Source organism: Dipodomys merriami, unplaced genomic scaffold (genome assembly GCF_024711535.1).
Source record: "Dipodomys merriami isolate MVZ:Mamm:240054 unplaced genomic scaffold, mDipMer1.0.p SCAF_6, whole genome shotgun sequence".
NCBI classification, from domain to species: Eukaryota; Metazoa; Chordata; class Mammalia; order Rodentia; family Heteromyidae; genus Dipodomys; species Dipodomys merriami.
This window is the reverse complement of record NW_027206179.1, coordinates 26302837-26326309: the sequence shown is the minus strand read 5'-3', so window position 1 is coordinate 26326309 and position 23473 is coordinate 26302837. Positions and strand designations below refer to the sequence as shown.

The window sequence follows — 23473 nt, the reverse complement described above, 5'->3', positions numbered from 1 at the left end:
AACTTTGAAGTGGCAGAGACAGAATGCAATGCCAGTTGCAGCAACACAATCTGCCTTGATAACTGTACTGCACAAAAAAATTTAAATTTACTCAGAAAATGTCTCTTCAGCCTAGTAATACATTGCAAAATCATCTGATTATTGATGGTTGATAAGATTCAAGCTATTTTCATTACTATAGCTATAGATATCTGTGACCTTAAATTACAATTGATACTTTACATTTTATATTTTAACATGCTCATATATCAAAAATATTTTAAGTATTTAAGGAGCCATAAAATACCTTTGATGTTAGCCTGGAGAAGCTGTTATAACCGTTATTTCTTGGCCATTACCTTTTGGAGTCAATTTTTATCTTTAAACCAATAAAGTCCTATAAACATTAAGCTTCTCCCTTTGCAAAATGCACTTGTATCTGGGTCATTACTGACTACAATTTGTCAAGTTTAATTTTATATCAGAATCACCTGATGTTGTTTCCTATATTTTATTTAAATTAATCCCTGATTTAATAGCCAGACACAATATTGTGTACTTAACCTATGTTGAATTTATGAGCACTGATTTTTATATTGTATTTTCTTTTAGACAGAAGCAAATATTTCGTTCTTTGACCATTATTATGGAAATTTATATTTCTATGCACAATGAAATGTCTTTAAAAAGCAAATATGGCTAGAAAAATTAGGAATAGTTTTCAGTCAGTTATATCATGAAATTATCATAGAATGTTAAGATTATACACTGAAATGGATACAGATAAACTTCACTGACTGCAATTGCACTCAGTGAGATTTTATGTGCAGGTAAATCCATTTCCACCCAAAAATGAAAATATTATATTTCAAGTAAAGTAATTTGATAGCGGCCTTTTATTTTGTCTACCACTCAGCAAAGCTGGAAATTATTTTATGTTGGTGGATTTCATTTGATTGCCTTGATCGAAGAATCTTTTGAAATCCTCAGTGACAAACACAAAACAAAAAAGGAGAGGTTTGTTTCTTGGTTCTTCAAGCAAACCTAAAAAAATCGCATAGACTGATAGATTTTTAAGTACTGCATGGAAAGTGCTATTTTTATAACTTTACACCCAAGATTACCTCCTTGGTATTTGAACTCTTTAGAGATATCATTTCTATTTATTTCATAGATAGTCAAATTATTGAGTAGACCTTTGGTTTAGAAACACTGATTTTATATGTAGATTGTTCTTTTGCAAAGCAGTGAATATTTTGTAATATGATATTTCACAAGTTTTAATCCTTGCTAATATCTCAGTTTTAATTCAATAAGGACAAATATAAGAATGAATTGATTGGTTTCCTGATTCAGAGTTAATACAAACAACTAGTTTTTGATAGTTAATTACTTTTGCCAACTTTTAACGTAAAAATGTTAAAATCACCCAATGGATTGGCTTCCATATTTTTCAATTTTGATATGTATTTATGTACTAAAATTTTACTAAGAACTTAGAAAATAACATATAAAACAGCATTAAAAATCAAATGTAGGGGCTGGGAAGGTGGCTCAGTGGTAGCGTGCTTGCCTTGCATGCATGAGGCCCTGAGTTCAATTCCTCAGCACCACAGAAGCAGAAAAAGCTGGAAGTGGCACTATGGCTCAAGTGGTAGAGCACTAGCCTTGAGCTGAAAAGCTGAGGGACAGTGCCAGGCCCAGAATTCAGGCGCCATAACCGGCAAAATAAATTAAAAATAAAAATCAAATGTACTGAGTCAGGTGCCAGTTGTGCCTAACTAATCAGGAGACTGAGCTCTGAGGATTGGTGGTTCAAAGCCAGCAAGGGCAGAAAAGTCTGTGAGACTCTTGTCTCCAAAATCTGGTCAGAAAATGCCAAGAGTTGCATTGTGTCTCAAGTGGTAGAGTCTATCCTTGAACACAAAGAGCCCAGAAAACACACCCAGACCCTGAGTTCAAGCCTCAGGGACCAGAAAAAAAATCAAATGTATTTAATGTAATAATAGTAATAGTAATTTTTCATCAGTTAGATTTGTAAAATATTTTTATCCCAAATGTTCACATAACAGAAATACATTATCTAGCACATGCTTAGTTGATTCAATTAACTAGAGTACTTCAATATTACATTTAATACTGATTGAAAGCAAAAGTCCCATTATTATTAAGAGCAAATTAAAAAATAAACCTAACACATCAGTCTACTTAGAATTCTAGTTTTTGGTTGGACATCTAGAAAATAATCATAATGTTGATATTTGAAAACATAGCTCCTTTTCAGGGTAGTAAACTCAATAACAAGTTCCAAAAATCTCAAATTTTAGTGTCTAAGATATTAAAGGATTTCAATTTTAGTATAATAATACTTATAATATTTATCAGATATTTGGTTATTGTGTTTTAGAAAATAAGAAAACTAGTTGGGCCCTGGTAGCTCATACCTGTAGTCCTTGCTACTCAGGAGGCTGAGATCTAAGGATAACTGTTTGAAGCCAGCCTGGGTAGAAAAGTCCATGAAACTCTTATCTCCAATAAAATACTCAGAAAAAGCTGGATATGGTGCTGTAGCTCCAGTGGTAGAGCACTAGCCTTTAGCAAAAAGAACCTCAGAAACAGTATCCAGACCCAGAGTTCAAGCCCCAGGTCCAGCAATAAAAAGAAAATAAGAAACCTAAATCAGAGGAAATGTTTGAAAAAGATACAAATAGAACTGTAGGCTTCATTTAGAATTTTCTAAATTACAAACCCAAACACAAATCAAAACTGGTTCTTAGCCTAGTAGCAAGGTAAAGAGTACATTTAATAAACAAATAAGAGTTTTTAAAAGATCTTTACTCATTTTTAATTTGGAACAGATACTCCTAAATAGAAATGTGTTTTCTTCAATGAAAAGTTGACATTTCCCCATTTGTTAGGAAATGGAAAGGCTTGGAAAAAATTATATTAAGTGATGTAAGCCAGGCCCAAAGAAGCATAGGTCCCATGGTTTCCCTTATTTGCAATATCTAGTATAGGTATGAGTCAAGCAGAAAAGGTCAGATAATGTGATGTTAGGAAAATGAACCCTTAAATATGTATTTTAATGTTTTCATTTCTTTCATGCATATGTTTCTAACGCATTTATAAGATTATTTCTTTGTTGCTTTGTATGTCCCTCCCCCACAGTGTAACCCCCGCTTTCACTATATTTGATGTCAGTATAACATGTGGAGGAGATGGGGGCAAACAAGTCGTTTAAGGATTCAGGTGGACCTGTTGCAACAATGAGAAGTACAAAATGTCATGTCAAAACCAGCTTTACAATGTCGGTGGGGGGGGGGAGGGGGGTATAATTGGGTGGGGGGAGGGGGGAGGCTGGGAAGGGAGGTGAAGGGTAAACAAAGGAGGAGGCTGCAATGCTTGGTAAGAAATGTATGCATTATCCTGCCCATGTAATTGTAGCCCCTCTGTACAGTATGTTCTCAAATAAAATAAAATAATATTAAAAAAAAAGTAATTTGTTTTTGTAAACCATAGTTGTGGACAATGGAAGACAAATTACTTCTGTAAGTTAATGATGCTAGAATTTATATTTTTGATTTTTAAAATCTTGTATATGTGAATATCATTTAGAGTTGGCAGAATTCAGATAGGATATTTGTATAATCAGAGTCAACAGCATTTGTATTTTATTCCAGTGAAAGTAATTTAGCCAATTATGGCACGCACAAATACGTATATAGCATGGAGCTTAAATCATGGGCAGCATAGAAGAATTCATGTGATCATATTCACCACCTCTTTTACTCTTCTGAATGTTCTTTTCCCTTTCCTTTCTAATTTCTCATCCCTCCTGTCTAAGAGGACCTGGAATTCCCTTTCTATGTAAAACTTAATTCGTATCATTAAAAAAAAACTGTTTAAGACCCTTAAAAAATCCAAAGGATCTAAGCATTTCTTTGAGTCTATCTTAAGATCTTTACTTAAAAATGAATTTAATTTGCCAACACTTCAATTTATTATTGGTAAGTAAAAGCACTTGTGATCTATCATAATTAATAGTCATATACAAAACTGACAAAATGAGCCTATCTGTTGGAGAAATAGTTTTAAGCTTAAAACTTTTGTTTTAGTTCAAATCACAATCTCCAAATTGATTTTTACAGTTGTGCTTGCAGATGTGTGAGCGTATAGTGTCTGAGCTGAGAGGCACTGTGGGGTCCTGGTGGGGCATGCGCAGAATTGCTTCCTGTGGACAGAGCACACTTGGCTATATTTTCAATTGCCTTGTTTCCAACTAAGGCCAGGTTGAAAGTTGCAGTAGAAAAAAAGTGTTGTGTTTGATTGCAAGGGAGACACCCCATATATCACAGTAAAGCTTGAAACCAATACAAATGAGTCTGAGAGCAGAAGCAGAACACAGTGTTGCATGGCCACTCTCTGCAGTTCTTCTGAAACTAGGTATTTCTTCTTAATTGTTTTGTGATGATGACACCATAGCATATTTATGTTTTGGTATTTTATTATCAGACCTGAATCTACCCCTCTGCTTTTTGTTATTTTTATTTTCTTGCATCTTTTTAAAAAAAATTAATAAGCAGTTTTGATTACTGAATTATTGTATGGCCTTTTACATCTTAATTAAAATAACTGAGATCATGGGAGATAATCTTTTTTTTTCTTCTTAATTTTTATTTTTTTTTTATTGTGAAAATACTGTACAGAGGGGTTACAATTACATGGGCAAGATAATGAGTACATTTCTTATCAAGCATTGTAGCCTTCTCCTTTGTTTCCCCTTCCTATCCCTTCCCATCCTCTCCCCCACCTTCCCACCCAGACCTCCCCGCCCCCCCCCCCACCAAAGTTGTAAAGTTCGTTTTCAACATAACAACTTTTACATCTCATTGTTGCAATGGAGATAATCTTCTTGAAGGCATTTTGTAATGGATTACATATTGACACAGCCTATTGTCATTATTTAGGCTAATTATAAAACATAATTGCTGTACATCCACTATGGTTTACTGGTCTTCAAGTGATCATTTTGTACTATTGTTCTGACTGTGATTACTCTGTCTCCCATTTTTTGGCCTTTCTCCTTTTATTTGTAGATAAATTGTTCTTGGTTCTGACTGGATACATTGATGTTTGACAGGATCAATTACTTAAGTAAGAAATAAAATGTCCTCCAGTAAAGTTGTTGACCATGCTATAGTAACAAGAGAATATAATTGATGGGAGGGGTATTTGCAAATAAAATCACTTCTGATTACCCCACTGAGCAAGGTGTGATAATTCACAGTTTTACTTACTTTTCAGTTTGAATGTTAAAAGGTCCATGGACTTTAGATCTTCCTTTATAATTTAGCCCTTCTTTATAGTTACTATTGTCCAATTTCCTAGTTTTCTTGCTGAAAGAAACAGATGAAAAACTACAAAAAAGCATGAGAGATCATGTATTTAATGTGGTAAGCTTTATGCATAATAAACTCAGGAGACTAAATATACTTATCCCTAATGGGTTATGAATGATGACAGAATAGAATCGATTTCTTCACTTTTTAGGAGTCTTTAATTCTAGGAGATAGATCCCTATGAAACGTATGTGTTTGTTTTTATGCCATTGTGATCCTAGAAGTATCCTTGGGAAAATAAATGACGATGAATAGACTGAGCCTTATGATTTAGATCTTTAGCTTGGTTATGTTGCATTAAATTCATTTACTGTTTGAAGCAGATAGACGAATGATTTTAAAAAAAAACATGAATACTAAACATTTTTACACTTTTGCCTTTGCTGTGTTACAGAAACCCTTGAAACTCTCATCAAACAAGCAGAAAATTACACAAGCATACTTTTTTGCAACACCTATAGGAACATGGCCTTAGAGGTGGTTGTTTCCATTCAGGAATTCTTCACTGATGTAGGCCTCTATTTGTTTGGTGCAGATGTTAATCTTGAGGAATTTGTGAACAGATTTTTCGACAGCCTTTTTCCTCTGGTTTACAACCATCTCATCAACCCTAGTGTGACTGAGAGTTCCCTGGAAGACTCCGAATGCCTCCGCATGGCCCGCCGAGAAGTTAGTCCATTCGGGAATGTTCCCAAAAGAGTCATGGGGCAGATGGGGAGGTCACTGCTGCCCAGTCGCACGTTTCTGCAGGCACTGAATCTGGCCATTGAAGTCATCAACACCACAGACCATCTGCACTTTTCCAAAGAGTGCAGCAGAGCCCTCCTGAAGATGCAGTACTGCCCTCACTGCCAGGGCCTGAGTCTCAGTAAACCCTGTATGGGATACTGCCTGAACGTGGCCAGGGGCTGCTTGGCCCACATGGCAGAGCTTAATCCACACTGGCACGCGTACATCCGGTCCCTGGAAGAGCTGTCCGATGCCATGCACGGAGCCTACGACGTGGAACACGTACTCCTGAACTTCCACTTGCTCGTCAATGACGCTGTGATGCAGGCTCACCTCAATGGACAAAAGTTATCTGAACAGGTAGGTAGCTGGTCCACACTTCCTGTCTGAAGATTAGACGAGAAATGCCTAAATATAATTGGTTATTACTACATCCTTACCACTTTAACATTGTAGTATTCTAATGAGTTTTAGGAAATGGGAGCAGGATAGCAACCGAGTTGATAGGTTTTCAAATGGTAAGTTTCTGGAGCTGACTAGGGGTCCTGCTAAAATCGAGACTGTTATAGACTCGAATCTGTGATCAGCAATGAATGACTGCAAGAAACTAGGCAAATCTCCTAGACTCTTTGAGCCTTAATCTCCTCGTTGCCACAAAAAAGGAAAGGCAACGTACAACCTCTGAGGTGTTCTTTTTCTGGGGGCAGGCGGGGGATAAGTATCATATATGCAAAGTACTCGAGGTATTATTGTTAGAATTTGAAAGGTTTTTAGCTTTACAATAAAGACGCCACTTATCTATCCATCAAATTAAAACCTGATAACCTGGGACTGGAAATATTTCTCCAGAAACTTCATATTCTGTCACAGGGATGATTTTTTTTAAAAAATCACGGTCTTGCTTTTTATTTCTACTAGAGCAAGGTGTTTTCTTGCTTTGTTTTTTTTTTTTTTCTTTTGCTTTGTTTTTGGCAGGTCCCTGAGTTTCTTTTACTCAAGGCTCTTTCCCTTAAGCCACAGAGCCACTTCTGACTTTTTTGAGTTTATTGGAGATAAGAATCTCAAGGACTTTCCTGCCCTGTCTGGCTTTAAACTGTGATCCTCAGATCTTAGCCTCCTGAGTAGCTATGATGATAAGCTTGAGCCACCTGGTGCCTGCTACTGAGATTTTTTTTTTTTTTGAATGAAATCAAAGCAAGTTACATGTTTTCTCTTTCTCCTATTCTCACAGAGCCATTTACAGCATACTTTCAGGGTCCTGCAATAATAGTTCTCATTTCTCATTGAGTGAAGGAATTTGTGCTACTTCTGATTCTCTTAAATATTCCTCTTTAGGTTAAATTTATACTTTTGTAGCAGCAATAACAACACTTTGTCTTCTCTTGGCACTTCCTTAATAAATTAATAAGAATTGTCATCATAAGCTCTATATATCAGTTACTTTTCTCTTTTGCCATTCCTGATAGAAATTGGACCTGAAAAACTATGTTAAACTTTTAAAGGTCCATGTGAGACTATTTGTGGCCTTTATGCAAGGTGGAATTGGCGCCCTCTACAGGACAAATAACCAGGATGCAGTTCAGTGTGAACTGCGTTTCAAGCCTACTTCCGGCCGCACCTAGCTGACTGTCCCTTTCCAGTGTGTAAAGATCTCATTTTGATATAATAAAGTTTTTGTTTTTCTCATCCCTTTGTGAAAATCAGATATGAGTGAAACCTTGGTAAAATATAATGAAACAAAATGGAAGTACGATGATTGCTGAGATCACAGGTGTTCCATAGATAGAAGCATTTAGACCCAAGGTATAAAATGACAATATCAAGATACCAAATATCTCCAGAAAGGAATACTACCTAAAATCTGAGACAATGACAAGATATGGTTTAAAATCTTGAGCTTTCTAATATATGTGGGTAGAGTAGCTAAGGTATGGAACCAACCCAGATCTTCCTCAGTAGATGAATGGATCAAAAAGACATAGTATATGGTGCAGGAAAGTGGCGCAGTGCTAGAATGCTTGCCTCGCATGCATGAGGCCCTGGGTTCGATTCCTCAGCACCACATAAGCAGAAAAAGCCGGAACTGGTGCTGTGTGGCTCAAGTGGTAGAGCACTAGCCTTGAGCTGAAGAGCTCAGGGACAGTGCACAGGCCCACAGTTCAAGTATGAAGACTGGCCAAAAAATATATATATATTTATACATATATATATATATATATAGTATATATACACAATGCTTGCATCAGAAAGAATGACATCACCCCATTCATAAATAAATGGAAAGACCTGTAAAATATTATATTAAGTGAAGTTAGCCAGACCCAAAGAAACATAGGTTGCATGGTTTCTCTCATTTGTAAGAACTAGACTATATCTATGTTATTCCTAAAAGGGGATCTCAATAACCCAATTGCTAAGTGCATAAGATCATAGATAATGAAGTGTGTCTTCCTGAACTCCAAGAATTGAAAACAAGAGGCTCTTACTTTGTCCTGTATGTAGTTTTTACTTTTTTTCTGTTTTAGTTTTCTGTACCATTTGTCTTGTATATAAGCTTATTCAATCTATGGAAGGGGAACCACAGAAACAGCAGGACAAAGGATGAACTAATGCAGCATTGATACTCACTTGACACTACGTTGGAAATGAACTTTACAATTTAGGTGGGAAGGGAGTGGGGAGAGGTAAGCATGTGTTGCTCTGGAGTGCAGCCATTAGAATAAGGGTGTACTGGGGTAAGAAACCTAGGAAATAAAGCTGACTCAAGGATGCATTGAAGAGTTTAGCCAGGTACACCTCAGCCTGACAATGTGGTTTGAGGCTAACGGTTTTGAGAGCAGCAATCTAACAAGAGCTGGCTCAAAACAACAACAGGTGTGGGGATTTGGTTCCATGGTAGAGGAATTTCCTAGCATGTGTAATGAGAAAAAGAAAAAAGAAAACAGGAAAGAGCAATTAAGATAGTTAAACTAACACTAGTGGCTCATACCTGTAATCCTAGCTACCCAGGAGGCTGAGATCGAGGATTGCAGTTTGAAGATCGAGGATTGGCAGGGAAGTCCATGAGACTCTTATCTCCAATTAACCAACAAAAAGCCAAAGAAGAAGTGTGGATCAGGTGGTAGAGCACCAGCCTTGAGGGAAAAAGCTTAGGGAGAGTGAAAGGTCCTGAGTTCATGCCCAGTACTGGTACACACACATGCTCAATGGTTCACACCTGTAATCCTAGCTGTGCCGGAGGCTGAGATATAGAGGACAATGGTGCCTCAAAACCAACCCTTGCAGAGAACCTCACATGATTCCATCTCCAAAATAACTAACAAAAAGAGGCATTGGAGGTGTGGCTGCGTGATAGAGCACCAATCAAGGGAGCTCTCTGAGTTCAAATCCCAATACCAGAAAAAAGAAAACAGCTAAATTGTTAATGCTGGGTGTGGTGAGCACGTATTTTTAATCTTAGCATTTGGATGCCTACATTGGAAGATCCCAAGTTCACATAGTGAGCCCTATCTCAGACAATAACAGAGGTATGGATGGTGTGGATTATTGATTCTGATTTTGGTGGGGGGAGGGTAGGAGAGCCCAGGGCAAAAAATAAAAATAAAACAACAACAACAAAAAAGAAAATAACATGAGATAATTGTAGACAACCACATTTTGTTTTTTTGTCTGTTGTGGGGCTTGAACTCTGGGCCTGGGCAGCCTGGGCGGCGCTGTCCCTAGCTCTTCAGCTCAAGGCTAGCTCTCTACCACTTGAGCCACAGGGCCACTTCCGGTTTACTGGTGGTTTATTGGAGATAAGAATCTCACAGACTTTCCTGCCTGGGCTGGCTTTGAACAGATCTCAGCCTCCTGAATAGCAAGGATTACAGGTGTGAGCCACTAACACCCAACTTCAACTACATTTTAAAACCTAGAGTTTCCTAGTGATTTAGTGGCCCTGGCAAGTTACTCTAGTTGCTGCAGCCTCTATTGATGTGTGAAAAAGGGAAGAGGGTTAGGGGAGATAGTGTCAGTTTCTGACCATTTTAAGCGTTAGATACCTCCAAACCTGTTCTTTCCTTTCCTCATTCTAAGGCCAGTCCCAGGAAGACTGCAGTGAAGAGGACTAGCTTAAGTGTCTCATATTTTAGAATCGACTTTGTATTATGAATCAGTTTTACACACTTTTATCATGGAACTTTTGGTGGATTTCAAAGAACATTATTTTTTCCTTAGAGCAGATAGCTGATTTCAGATCATAAATATTCTGATAAGTATCTTGAGAATTGTTACTAACAAATTGTAGCTCCTTTTTCAAATAAAACAACTGAGTTACTTATTTTTTTTAACTATGGAGAAGGAAGGAGAACAAACAGACTAAATTCCTTGAAAACTGACTCATTAATATTTATTTCTGCCAACTTCAAAGTGATTTATAAGTTGTTTATTGAGCTTTGATAACCAGTTCACACATCGATGAATTTAACAAATTCAAAATAAATTACTAGAGAGCCAGGAAATAATGACTTTCTCACATTACAGAGCAGTATATGAGATCAACTACTACTAAGTCCTGTCCTCAGCAAATAAATATTTCCACTGAGACAAATCCATAGAAGCACTTGATAGACCATATTTGTGTTGGATGAATTTCAACTGAAAAAAATTTTAAAAGCTCCCACTTGCTTGAGAAAAATTATAAATATCTTATAGATAGAAAACTTTTTTTTTTTTTTAAAAAAGCACGGTAAGGGGAAACAAAGGAGGAGGCAACAACGCTTGGTAAGAAATGTACTCATTATCTTGCTCATGTAATTGTAACCCCTCCGTACAGTATTTTCACAATAAAAAAACAGCAATAGCTATTTAACAAAAGTCTATTTTTTAATTCTGTAATTATCCTGTGGATGAAGTAAAAAACATAATTAATAAAGCAGAAACAGAATTTGAAAGGGCTAGGGATTAAAAACTATCCTCTCAGAGAAGTTTTTATATCAGTTGCTACATTTACTAGTTTTCTATGGTCATTTCATTACTTATTCTCTTTGCTTCCATGTTCGCCTTAGTTAAATGTAGCAAGAAAAATAAATATATCATAGAAATAGCATAGAAAAAAATGAGATTTTTTTTAAAATGCTTAATGTCTATTGAAAGTAAAGCTCATTGAATTGGCTCATGGAAAGGTTGTCCAGCCCAACTCACCTTGCTATGACAAGATCTGTATTTATTTATTTGTTTTTGTTTATTCATGCATTTGTTTGTTTACTTATTTATTGTTGGTAGTACTGGAGTTTGGAATATCAGTGAAATATCACCTGAAGAAGGGCCTCAGACATTTTGCCAAGACCAGTCCAGTGCTAATCCTTCCTGTCTACTTCCCAAGTAGCTGAGATTACAGGAGTAAGCTATCATTCCTGGCATGCAGAGATCATTTCAAAAAAATTTTGCTCACTGACTTGACTTATGGGTACTAGTTAGTGATAAAGATCTTATTTTCCAGAGGTGGCTGAATTGGTGGTGATAATATATTACAGTACATTGAAATAGATCTGTGTTTTAGCCATTTGTCAGTTAATTTTGCTTCACTTGCTTGATTATACTCTTCACTTTATAGACATTAGTCCTCTGCTCAAAAGGATCATCAGAGTGGGGAAATGGTGGTAATAGGTAAATTTAATTTGGCACTATGGAACTTCTGAGGTTGAAATGATTGATGGTAGTGTGAACCAGTTCAACACCTATGTACTCCATGAGAAAAATCCAAAATTCTTTAGAAACATAGAAAATAAAACAACGCTGACTTAGGCCCTGGTATCTTACACTTCATTTCTAGATATTTGAGAGGTAAAAATGGGAGGATGGTGGTTTGAGGACAGCCCAGGCAAAAGTTCATGAGACTCATCTCAACCATTAAAAAATAGGGAATTGTGGTTGGCAGGTGTTATCCCAATTCTGTGGGAGGCTGAGATCATGGGCATCTGGGCATATAAATAAGTGGTGAGACCCTATCCATCTCAAAAATAACAAGAGCAATAAATATGGATGCATGAGTTGAGCAATACCTGGTAAGCACAAAGCCTTGAGTTCAGACTCCAGCACACACACACACACACACACACACACACACACACACACACACACACACACACACATTCAAGCATAAATAATTCCTTACCTGACCTCTCACCAGTCCTGAGGCCTGAACTCAGAATAAGGTGCTGTGCCTTTGCTTTTGTGCTCATGACTAATGCTCTACAATTTAAGCCATAGCTTCACTCTCAGCTCTTTTTGGTACTTAATTAGAGATTGTAGTCTCATGGACTTTCTGGCGTGGGCTGACTTGGAACCATAATCTTCAAATCTCAGCCTTCTGAGTAGCTAGGATTACAAGTGTTGGCCATTGGCACACAGCAAACTTAACTAATTTTAAATAAGTGTTTCATAGAATCACAAACTAATGTCTTATTTTAGATTTCTAACCAAGATTGTGATATGCATTACTTGACTCTTTTTTGTTTAAGCCTAGTGTTTTACCAATTTGAGCAACAGTGCTACTTCTGGTTTTCTGGGGATTAACTGGAGATCAGAGTCTCATGGACTTTCCTGCACTGACTTGCTTTGAACATCAATACTCAGACCTCACTCTCCGGTGTAGCTAGGTTTATAGGCGTGAGCCACTAGCATCCAATTTTATTTATTTACTTATTTTTGTGAGAACATTTAACATCTACTATTTTAGCAATTTTCGACTATATATTCTTATTAGTTATAGGCACAATTCTATTCAGTAGATCTTCAGAAATTATCCTTCTTTTCTAACTGAAATTTTATATTCTGTGGCCAACCCACCACCATGCTACTTTTTATTTTTTTTGGTGGGGGGGGTCTGGTCGTGGGGCCTGAACTCTGAGCCTGGGCGCTGTCCCTCAGCTCTTCAGCTCAAGGCTAGCACTCTACCACTTGAGCCACAGCGCCACTTCTGGCTTTTTTTCCTGCTTATGTGGTGCTGAGGAATCGAACCCAGGGCCTCATGCATGCAAGGCAAGCGCTCTACCACTGAGCCACCTTCCCAGCCCCTTTTTGGCTTTTATATATTTTACTCTTTTAAATTTCACAAGTGAGACTTTTGACAGAGGAACCTAACCCTATTATCTATCTATCTATCTATCTATCTATCTATCTATCTATCTATCTATCTATCTATCTATCTATCTATCTGTCTGTCTGTCTGTCTGTCTGTCTGTCTGTCTGTCTGTCTGTCTGTCTGTCTGTCTATTCATCTATTTATCTATTTATTTTGCAGTAGTGGGGTTTGGACTCAGGGCCATGCCCTAGCTGGCTGTTAGTTCTCTATCACTTGAACTATGCCTCAAGCTCTTATTTATCTTAAAATTATTTAGCATTTTATGTATGTATCATTAGAATAATGTTTCTGAGGTTTTTATGGATTGTGATGTTAATTTCTTGTAATTAATCCTGCAAACGACATTATTGGCCATTTTCCCCTCATAACAAAGTTAAACAAAATTTTTATAGCTGCACATTATTTGTTTTAGAGGCATTTTTTTACCTCATTGGAAAAAATTATAATCTGAGTAACACTTTCAAACAAAAGAGTAAAGACTACATTGCTTGGGATGGATGTGGTTTCTATGTTGAATAGAGATGGAAAGGTCATTTCACTTAACTACCACTCCCTCCCACCCCAATTCATGCCTGACTCCCCATTAAAGCACATGACTGAACTGTCCAAATGCACTGATAACACAAGGCCTGACTTTTCTAGTTTCTCATAAATATTATCGGGATTCTTCTTTACTTCTCAATGAAGCTTTTGTCTACGTGGGATTGTTTCTGAGGCAAGGCTATTATATTGCTAAGCTTATCTTCTAGTTTAATGAGACAGAAATAGAGCTGATTTCTTATTATTGACATGTGGTGAAGGTCTATGGTAAGTCTCTGTACATTTTTTTCATTTTCCATAAGATTATATTATTGATTTGCCATTTTTATTCAAAAGTAAGTATATTGTTTTTTAAATAACTTGATGTTATAGTACTCTCTAATTAGCCCTGCATTTATTTTTTTTTTACACTTACTCTTATTTTTATTAGTTTTCTCTGTCTTCTAGCTTTTTTTTTTTTTTTTTTTTTTTTGTGAAAATACCGTACAAAGGGGTAACAATTACATGGGCAAGGTAATGAGTACATTTCTTTCTTATCAAGCATTGTTACCTCCTCTTTTGTTTTCCCTTACCATCCCTTCCCATCTCACCCCCCCCCCACTCCAAAGTTGTAAAGTACATTTATAAAATACAGTTACAAGGTGAGTTCAAAGACTGAGGCCAATAGAAATGCAGAGATTGAGTCTACATGGGTTGAATGCCAGAATGGTTGTATTTGTGCATAATGTATTTGTGTTTGTGCCAGTGGTTCTATATTGATGAGTCATAACAACAACAGGAAATAGATCATGTGAAGGAATAATGCACAGGACTAGGCATGAGACAAAGTAGATGGAGATAGGTGGGGAACATACTTCAGGACGTGGGCTCAGGAAGAAACTGGTGATCCAGTCTTTTTTTAAAATTTAATTTTATTTTTTTGGGGTCCAGTCATGGGGCCTGAACTCTGGGCCTGGGTGCTGTCCCTCAACTCTTCAGCTCAAGGCTAGCGCTCTACCACTTGAGCCACAATGCCACTTCCGGCTTTTTTCTTTTTGCTTATGTGGTGCTGAGGAATCAAACCCAGGGCCTCATGCATCCAAGGCAAGCGCTCTACCACTGAGCCATCTTTCTAGCCCCTGGTGATCCATTCTTATCTAGGGAATGTCTGGCTTCCTTGTTAGCTCTTCAGTGAAGATGCTCATGGGCTGAATTTCTGTGGATGGTTTAATGCCAATTAACAGACAATGGTTTGTGGACCTCAGACATCTAAGTATTTTTGACTGTCTAGAATAATCTCTCTGTCTAAAAGTCTATTGTTCTTACTTTGATGTAGTATATATAATATTTTTAACTGAGAAATATCACCTATCTTTTTCCATTCAGTTTTATTCTACTACAAAAATGAAAAATAGATTATACTTATTACCTTAACTTTGCTAAAATTACATAAGTCCCAAGTAAGTGATTTGAAAAGTATAAAACAATAAAAATAAGATATCCATGTTAATGTTTGAATGATTTTTTTTCCTGTGTGGAGTACTGTGGTTTGAACTCAGGGCTTCATGTTTAGTAGGCAGATGCCAAACCTCCAATTCTTTTTGATACAGTTATTTTTTGTGATGGAATCTTGCTTTTGCCTGTCTTGGCCTGGCTTCTCAATCCTCCTATTTAGGATTCTGATTTCTTTTTTTAAGAATGTGTTGTTATTGTAAAGAGGGATTTCAGTTACATAAATCATGCATGTCACCCCTTCCCCCATTCTCTCCCAGTTTTTCCCTCCACAGTTCATTTTAGTCTTCTTATTTTCCTGTTGTGGGGCTTGAACTCAGGGCCTGGGCACTGTCCCTGAGCTCTTCAGTTCAAAGCTAATGCTCTACCATTTCAGCCACAGTGCCACTTCCAATTTTCTAGTGGTTAATTGGATAAGAGTCTCACAGACTTGCCTGCCCTGGCTGGCTTTCAATAGTGATCCTCAGATCTCAGCCTCCTGAGTCGCTAGGATTACAGGTATGAGCCACCAGCGCTTGACTATTTTAGGCTTCTTGATGGATGATAGAAATACAACCATGACCAGAGTTTTCTGTTGAGACAGGGTTTTGCAAGTTATTATTTTTAGGTGATATTCTAATCTCAAGTCTTGTGTAGATAGGATAGAATCACACACTACTACATCCAGCTATTAGTTGAATTTTGTTGAGGGAGGGTGGAGGGACTCTCACAAACTTTCTGCCTGGGGTATTCTTGAACTATGTTCCTCTTGATCTCTGCCCCCTGAATTGCTAGGATTACTATCTATGGGCTACCATATCTGACTGAAGGAAGTCTTGACCTCTACATTAAACAGATTTCCATGCTAATATGACTAGAATTCATTATCAAATATGTTACAAATATAACATTCCAGAGGGGATAATGATAAGATATAAAATAGAATTTTTATGATTTGAAAGCAGAAGAAAGAGAAAAGAAACTAAATTTTTTAAAAGTCAGTTCATATATTTTAGATGGTGAGAAGTTGGTTTGTTGCATGAGATAGTCAGAGAATAAGATTTTCATAATACAGGATAATCGAAAAGTCTAAATGATTTTCATAATTGTTTATTTCTGCATAATATTTTATCCTGGGTAGCTTGAGTTACTTACTAATGATTATCTTATATCCAATAAAAGAAGAAGAAATTTCCTGTGTTCAAACTCATGGCCCTTGTTGTGGGTGTTCGCCTCTGCCTGCAGCATCTCCTGTGTATTGTGTAGCTGTTTGTATGTCATCTTCATACCCTCCAGCCACGTATGGGCTCACTTGGCCCAGTGTGTCAACTGAGAGTGACTATCCCTAGAGGAAGAATAAAGGGGAAAAAAGTACCATAGAAATGGAAAATGAAAACACAAAGAAGAAAGCCAGTAACCAGTGGCTTACACCTGTAAATCTAGGTATGGTGGTATGCTTGTCATCCAGTGATGGAGGTACAAGTCAGCCTGAACAGAAGGCAAGATCCAATTCCCCAAACACATCATCCCACAGTATCCCAAGCTACATGGGAAACTGTGAGTGGGAAGATTGCAATTCTAAAATATTCCCAGTGAGAAAAATTAGCCCCGGGAAATTAGCTCAGTGGTTGAGTACTTGCCTTGCAAGCATAAGGCCCTGGGTTCGATTCCTCAGCATCACATAGGTAGAAAACGCTGGAAGTGGTGCTGTGGCTCAAGTGTTAGGCACTAGCCTTGAGCTCAAGAGCTGAGGGACAGCGCCCAAGCCCAGAGTTCAGGCCCCTTGACTGACAAGGAAAAAAAAAAATTAGTGAGACTTCTTCCCCACGAGGGAAGACGGAACTCAGGAGCACACTCTTGTGAGTGATCTTAGCAATGGCGGGAAGGCTAAGATAGCTGAATCATGACTCAGATTCAAATAAACAACAACAACAAAGGGGCTAGTAAAGGGTGGCTCAAGTCATAGAGTGACAGCCTAGCAGGCATGAGGCCCTGACTCAAACCTCCACACTATCAAAAAAGCAAAAATAAACAAAAAACAAGAATAAAAAATGAAGAATTTTAATTATTAATAGTGAAGAATGCAATCCATAAATAATACTTATTAGTTAAATGACTTGTTAAGTAAAAAATGCATCTGGCAACACAACACTAAAGATAAAACACAGATGTACTGGAAACATTGTCTTAAAAATCAGATCTAAAACATTTTTGTCATATATGATGCAATCTTTACATGATGCACTGATTAGAACAATTAGACAATTCTTGCAAGACAAAACATTTGGACTGGGTTCTCTGACCCACTGTTGTGATCCTAGTTACACATGAGGCAGAGAGGGTATCTATTTGAGGCCAGCTCTAGCTGGAAGCTCCACCTCAAAATAACCAGTAAAAAAATCCAGTCTGGAAGTGTGGCTTACGTGGTTCAGTGCTAGCTGAGGAAGCCTGGACCAATGCAATTGCCAGTACTGGTTAAAAAAAGAGTTTTAAACAAACGTTTTTCCAATAAATAACCACACATAGCCAGCAAGCGTCTGACGATGTACAACATCATTATTCATTAGGTTCATGCAAATCAAAATCACCATGAAACAATGAAAAAACACTGTATGCACTGATACACTGTAGGATGTCTATAATAAAAATAGAGAGCGGCTGTTGAGCTGTGGAAAAATCAGAGCATTCCTACACTGCTAGAGGGAGTGCAAAATGGTAGAGGCACTTTGGAAGATGGCATGGCATTTTATCAAAATGTTAAATTTAGAATTACCATATGGCTCAAAAATTCCATGCCAATGTATATATGGCAGATAATACAATATGCATATCCCTAAAGGATATTATAGGGATCATCACAGCATTTTTTTTATAATGGCTGAAAAATGCAAACTACCTAAATGTCCATTAGTTGCTGAATAGATAAATGAAATAAATGCCTTGCATCCATACAATGGTTTATTATCAGCAATAATAAGGAATGAAACATCCGTGTATGCTGTTATGTGATTGGACCTTGAGGACATGCACTATGAATTGAGCACTTCTGAATTGTGAAAGGTTTATTTTAGCAGACCTCAAACAGCTGAGGCTCCAGTTAAGGATCTCAATGGAAAGTGTCTTTGGGTGATGAACACAGGATCAAGGCTATAAAATTATTGATTGATGAAGATAGAGGTGGTCATAGAGGTTCTTGGCCTTTTATTAAAAAGATAGCTTGAGTTTTGTTTTTAGGATGTGAGCTCTGCTGAGTTTCTGTTTTCCATAGAAACATAGATAGTTGGCGCCTCTTGAACTAGAGGCCTCACAATTCATTATGTATGGAGCTAGTCATTTTCAAGGGACTGCAAATTGGATTACATGAATATTCCAGAATAACAAATCTACTTGCATATCAAAAATAATTTAATCATGTCTCAGGTTGGAGAGAGAGATTCAAAAGAGGGAAATGGAAAAATTATTTTTAATGCAAAATAGAGATTGAGGGATGGGTGTAACAAAGTATTGTAAAATTGGACACTGGTGATGGAGGCACAACTGTGAATTTACTAATACTCACAGTTCAGAAAGGTACATTTTATGGTACATAAATTATATAATAATATAATTTTTAAAAGCAATGACATTCATTCTGTAAATTTACAGTATATTACAATATAGTTTTGAAAACTGACTCACTAATGGAAAAAACAGCATTTCAGTAAATAATTTTCTATGTCTTTGAAAACGTATATTGTTTCCTTAGAGATTGAGAACTCTAGAGAAACAATGTGTCTTTTCATTTGTCATCCACCATTGCACAGTAAACAAGGCTTTAGAAACATTTATTTTTAATGCTGAAAGGTCCTTTAGAGAAAAAAAAACTTCCCCTATATTAAAAGTTTTGTTCCTCAAAAATGTAAAATGTCAGACCTTGAAAGAATAACTATTTTTGTCATTTTAAGTAATTTTGGGGGTCAGATAAAAACAGAATGATCTCATTCAAGTTGTTGACAAAGTTACATTGAGTGCTTTCACTGTTTGAGGCACACTGAGACATGTTTTCTATGTGTTTTAGAAAACACTACCTGTTTTCTACCTTGGCATGTAGGCTCACTGTAGGAATTGGTATATGCTTGCTTTTCCATAACCTCTCTGCTACTTCTAGTCAATTCTCCACAGAGAAGTCAAAATGATCTTTGCAAAATATAAAATGGATTACATCCAAAGATTTTCATAGATTTCATGAGAGCACAGCAAGACAACTGATAATCTAGCCTAGTGAGCTGGGCTTAAAAGCTGAAGGCTTCAGGCTGTCCTTCATTGCTTTGCCCACTCTGAACTCTAAGAACTAGTTTGCCCTCTACATTCTTCGTTTTCATCACACTGGACTTAGTTGTGGTTGCTTTAGATGGTACTTCTCTTTCTTGAACTTCACTGGTTATATTTTCCTGAATGAGATAGACTGTCCCCTGACCATCCCCCCTTACACATTTATCTAGGTAGAACTAATACTATCAGATTTGGTCTCAATATGAAGAATTCTATGAAGAATTATGAAATATTTTCCTTAACTTTAAAAGGAAAGACAAGGAAACTTGGTAATATGTTAGTCACCCTGCATTTTTATTATTGCATTTTTGGATACATAGTTATTATTTATTTATATTTGATAGGAAGTTACAGGTTTGAGGAGGAACAAGTCTGTTGATTATACTTAGCATTGTATGTCTCAAGTTTAAATCCTATCATGAGTTCTTTAATGCATATCCATTTTTCAAATAATATACCATGAATTATCTGAAGTGCCCTCTAATTGGTCTTTTGTCTCCACCTTGACCTTTGCATGGCTGGAAATTTCTGGGTAGTGATCCCACTTATTCCTTCTCAGTGACATCATTTCATACCTCCCAACCTATCTCTATCTCATGTGTGTTACAGACAGACCTACTAAAATCCAGGGAGTATTGTCTCCATTGCACTTAACCTGTGGTGCTTTGAAGAGTACGTGTCCATCTTAGCAGTAAGACTAAAAGCCCAGAGAAGTTGCTGTTATTTTTTGTTGTTGTTCTCAGTGCCTGTTTAAATATTTGAGGATATTTGTTCAACTGAGAAGACCTCAAACTTAGCAGTAGAAACTTTTTAATTTAATGCACTGAATTTGATTTAATTTCAGTCATTAGTAGCTTTGCAGTGTAATTTAAATTACAAACATTTCATCTCTCTCATAAGCACACAGAAAGACAACTGTGATAATCTATCTCTTTAAAAAATGGACAATTTACCTTTAAACTCTGGCATTATTAATATTATATGTACATTTATATCTTAAGCCTAGGCACAAATCTTATTCATCTCAGTTATTGAAAATAAAGTCAAGAGACAAAGTAATGAAACCTAAAAGCAAATAAATCCAGGTGGTATATGCAATGTACTGTAAATAGTTCTGGGAGTGTCCCTACACTAGGCCTTCCTTCTTCTTCTGGTTCTTGGCCCATAAATGCCACCAGCAAGCATTAGGCTTCTCCATTTCACAGGCTAACTGGTTTCTAGGGCAACCAGAGCTCCTCAGGGGCTTCAGCACAGTGAGGCCTGCTAATTTAAATGTTGGTTAGTTTCTGGAAATAAGTCTCTCATTTACAAAATCCCTAGAATATATCAAAGGATTTCTTTTACTTACTAGCGTACTAATTTTACAAAGCAAATCCACTGTGGTATATCTATACAGATATAGAGTGTACTTTGATCAAATCCACTCCCTTTACTATTCTTTCATATCCTCCCATCCTGTGCACTATATTTTTTTAAAAAATAGTTTACTTTTATAGTTTACTAATGTTCTTTTAGATGTTAATAGGTATTCTTTGAAAAGCAAAACTCCATAATTTTTAAGCAATATATATTTTTATTGTAAAGATAGTATAGAGAGGGGTTACAGTTACATGAGTAAGGTATTGAGCATTGTTACCCCTCCTTTGTTTTTCCCCTACCACTCCTTTCCTCCACATCCCCAACTCCTCCCTCCCCGCACAAAGTTGTAAAGTTTGTTTTCAACATAGTGTCTTGTACATCTCATTGTTACAATGGGTCAACCTGTAACCTTGTTTCAGCATTTTGTTATTTCGCTTCCCCTCCCCATATTAGAAAAATGTATATTCAAGAGCAGGGCCCCAGAATCAAATACAGTGAAAACAGGGATTATACTATCAATGCTTGATAAGAAATGTAATCATTACCTTGCTCATGTGATTGTAACCCCTCTGTACAGTATTTTCACAATAAAAAACTTATTAAAAAATTAAAGCCCCCAACAACAAATCCTCAAAGAAACAACTGCCCAATAAATAAGTGGGCTAAAGGCTTAAAGGGAAACTTCTCTGAAGGGAAATAAGAATGGCCAATAGACACATGAAGAAATGCTCAACCTCTTTAGCCATGAAAGAAATGCAAATCAAAACAACATTAAGATACCACCTCACCCCAGTTAGAATGGCTATAATCAAGAACTCTAATAACAACAGATGCTGGAGGGGATGTGGACAGAAGGGAACCTTACTTCATTGTTGGTGGGAGTGTAAACTTGTTCAGCCACTTTGGAAAGCAGTATGGAGGTTCCTCAAAAGACTCCACATAGAGCTCCCCTATGACTCAGCAATCCCACTTTTGGGCATTTACCCAAATGATCACAAACAAGACCATACTAAAGCTACCAGCACAACTATGTTTATTGCAGCATTATTTACTATAGCTAAGATATGGAGCCAACCCACATGCCCCTCAGTAGATGAATGGATCAAGAAAATGTGGTACATATTCACAATGGAATTCTGTACCTCCATCAGAAAGACTGACATTGCTCCATTTGTTAGGAAATAGAAAGACTTGGAAAAAATTGTATTAAGTGAAGTAAGCCAGGTCCAGAGAAACATAGGTCCCATGGTTTCCCTTATTTGCAATAACTAGTATATATCTGAGACAAGCAGAAAAGGTCAGATAAGATGATGTTAAGCGAATGAACCCCAAGGTAAGGACCCAAGTGGTTTTTTCTTTCTTGCTAATTTTTGTTGCTTTATATATCCCTCCCACATGGTATAACCCCTGTTTACACTGTATTTGATGTTGGTATATAACATCAAATGATGTTGGAGCAGTGTAACATCAAATGATGTTTGAGTGGAAGAGAAAAAGCAAATTGTTTACATAGGGATACAGGTTGATCCATTGCAACAATGAAATGTACAAGACACTATATTAAAAAATGAACTTTATTATTTAGGCAGGGGGAAGGGGGAAGGGGGAAGAAGGAGGGAATGTAGTTGTAGAGGTGGGAGGGAAGGGATGATAGGAGAAAACCAAAGGAGGAGGCAACAATGCTTGATAAGAAATGTACACATTACCTTGCTCGTGTGATTATTGTAACCCCTCTGTACAGTATTTTCACAATAAAAAACTTATTTAAAAAATTAAAAAAGAAACAAAAAATCACATACTACATTATAAGTACATTGAAAACAGCAGCAACAAAGATAAACCCTCTTGTGTCCCTATCTTGGCATCATCTTGTAAGGTTATATGTACATAGCTTTTGACCTTTTCTGCTTGTCCTAGACATATACTAGTTATTGCAGATAAAGGAAACCATGGGACCTATGTTTCTTTGCACCTAGCTTACTTCACTTATTAATACAATTTTTTCCAAGTCTTTCCATTTCCTAACAAATGAGTGTCATTCTTTCTGATAGAGGTAGAATTCCATTTTGTGTGTGTGTGTGTGTGTGTGTGTGTGTGTGTGTGTGTGTGTGTGTGTGTGTGTGTGTGTGTGTGTGTATAACACATATTCTTGATCCATTCATCTACCGAGGGGCATCTGGGTTGGTTCCATATCTTAGGTGAATAATTTTTTTAATTTAAAAACAGTATGCTCTCAAATAAAATAAAATTTATAAAAAAAAAAAAAAGAAACATAAGTCCCATGGTTTCCCTTATTTGCAATAACTAGTATATGTCTGAGACAAGCAGAAAAGGTCAGATAAGTTGATGTTAGGTGAAATGATCCCCAAGATAAGTATTCAAATGTTTTTTTTCTTTCTCGTGATTGTTTCTAACATATTTATAAGATGATTTCTTTGTTGTTTTGTATATCCTTCCCCCACGATATAACCCCTACTTTCATTGTATTTGATGTTGGTATAATTTGTGGAGGGGAAGGGCAAAAACAAACCATTTAAATAGGGATACAAGTTGACCCATT

The 23473-nt window shown here is 36.7% G+C and overlaps 1 protein-coding gene across 2 annotated transcripts in view; it reads left to right on the top strand.

Annotated features, from left to right (window-relative positions):
- The window catches only part of Gpc5 (glypican 5), a 1051553-nt gene that overhangs the window by 184231 nt on the left and 843849 nt on the right, over nt 1-23473 (top strand). For both annotated transcript variants that reach the window (XM_070002745.1, XM_070002746.1), the window contains exon 3: nt 5773-6467. In XM_070002745.1, coding sequence (XP_069858846.1) covers nt 5773-6467 — 695 coding nt within the window. The remainder of the gene's footprint in view (nt 1-5772; nt 6468-23473) is intronic.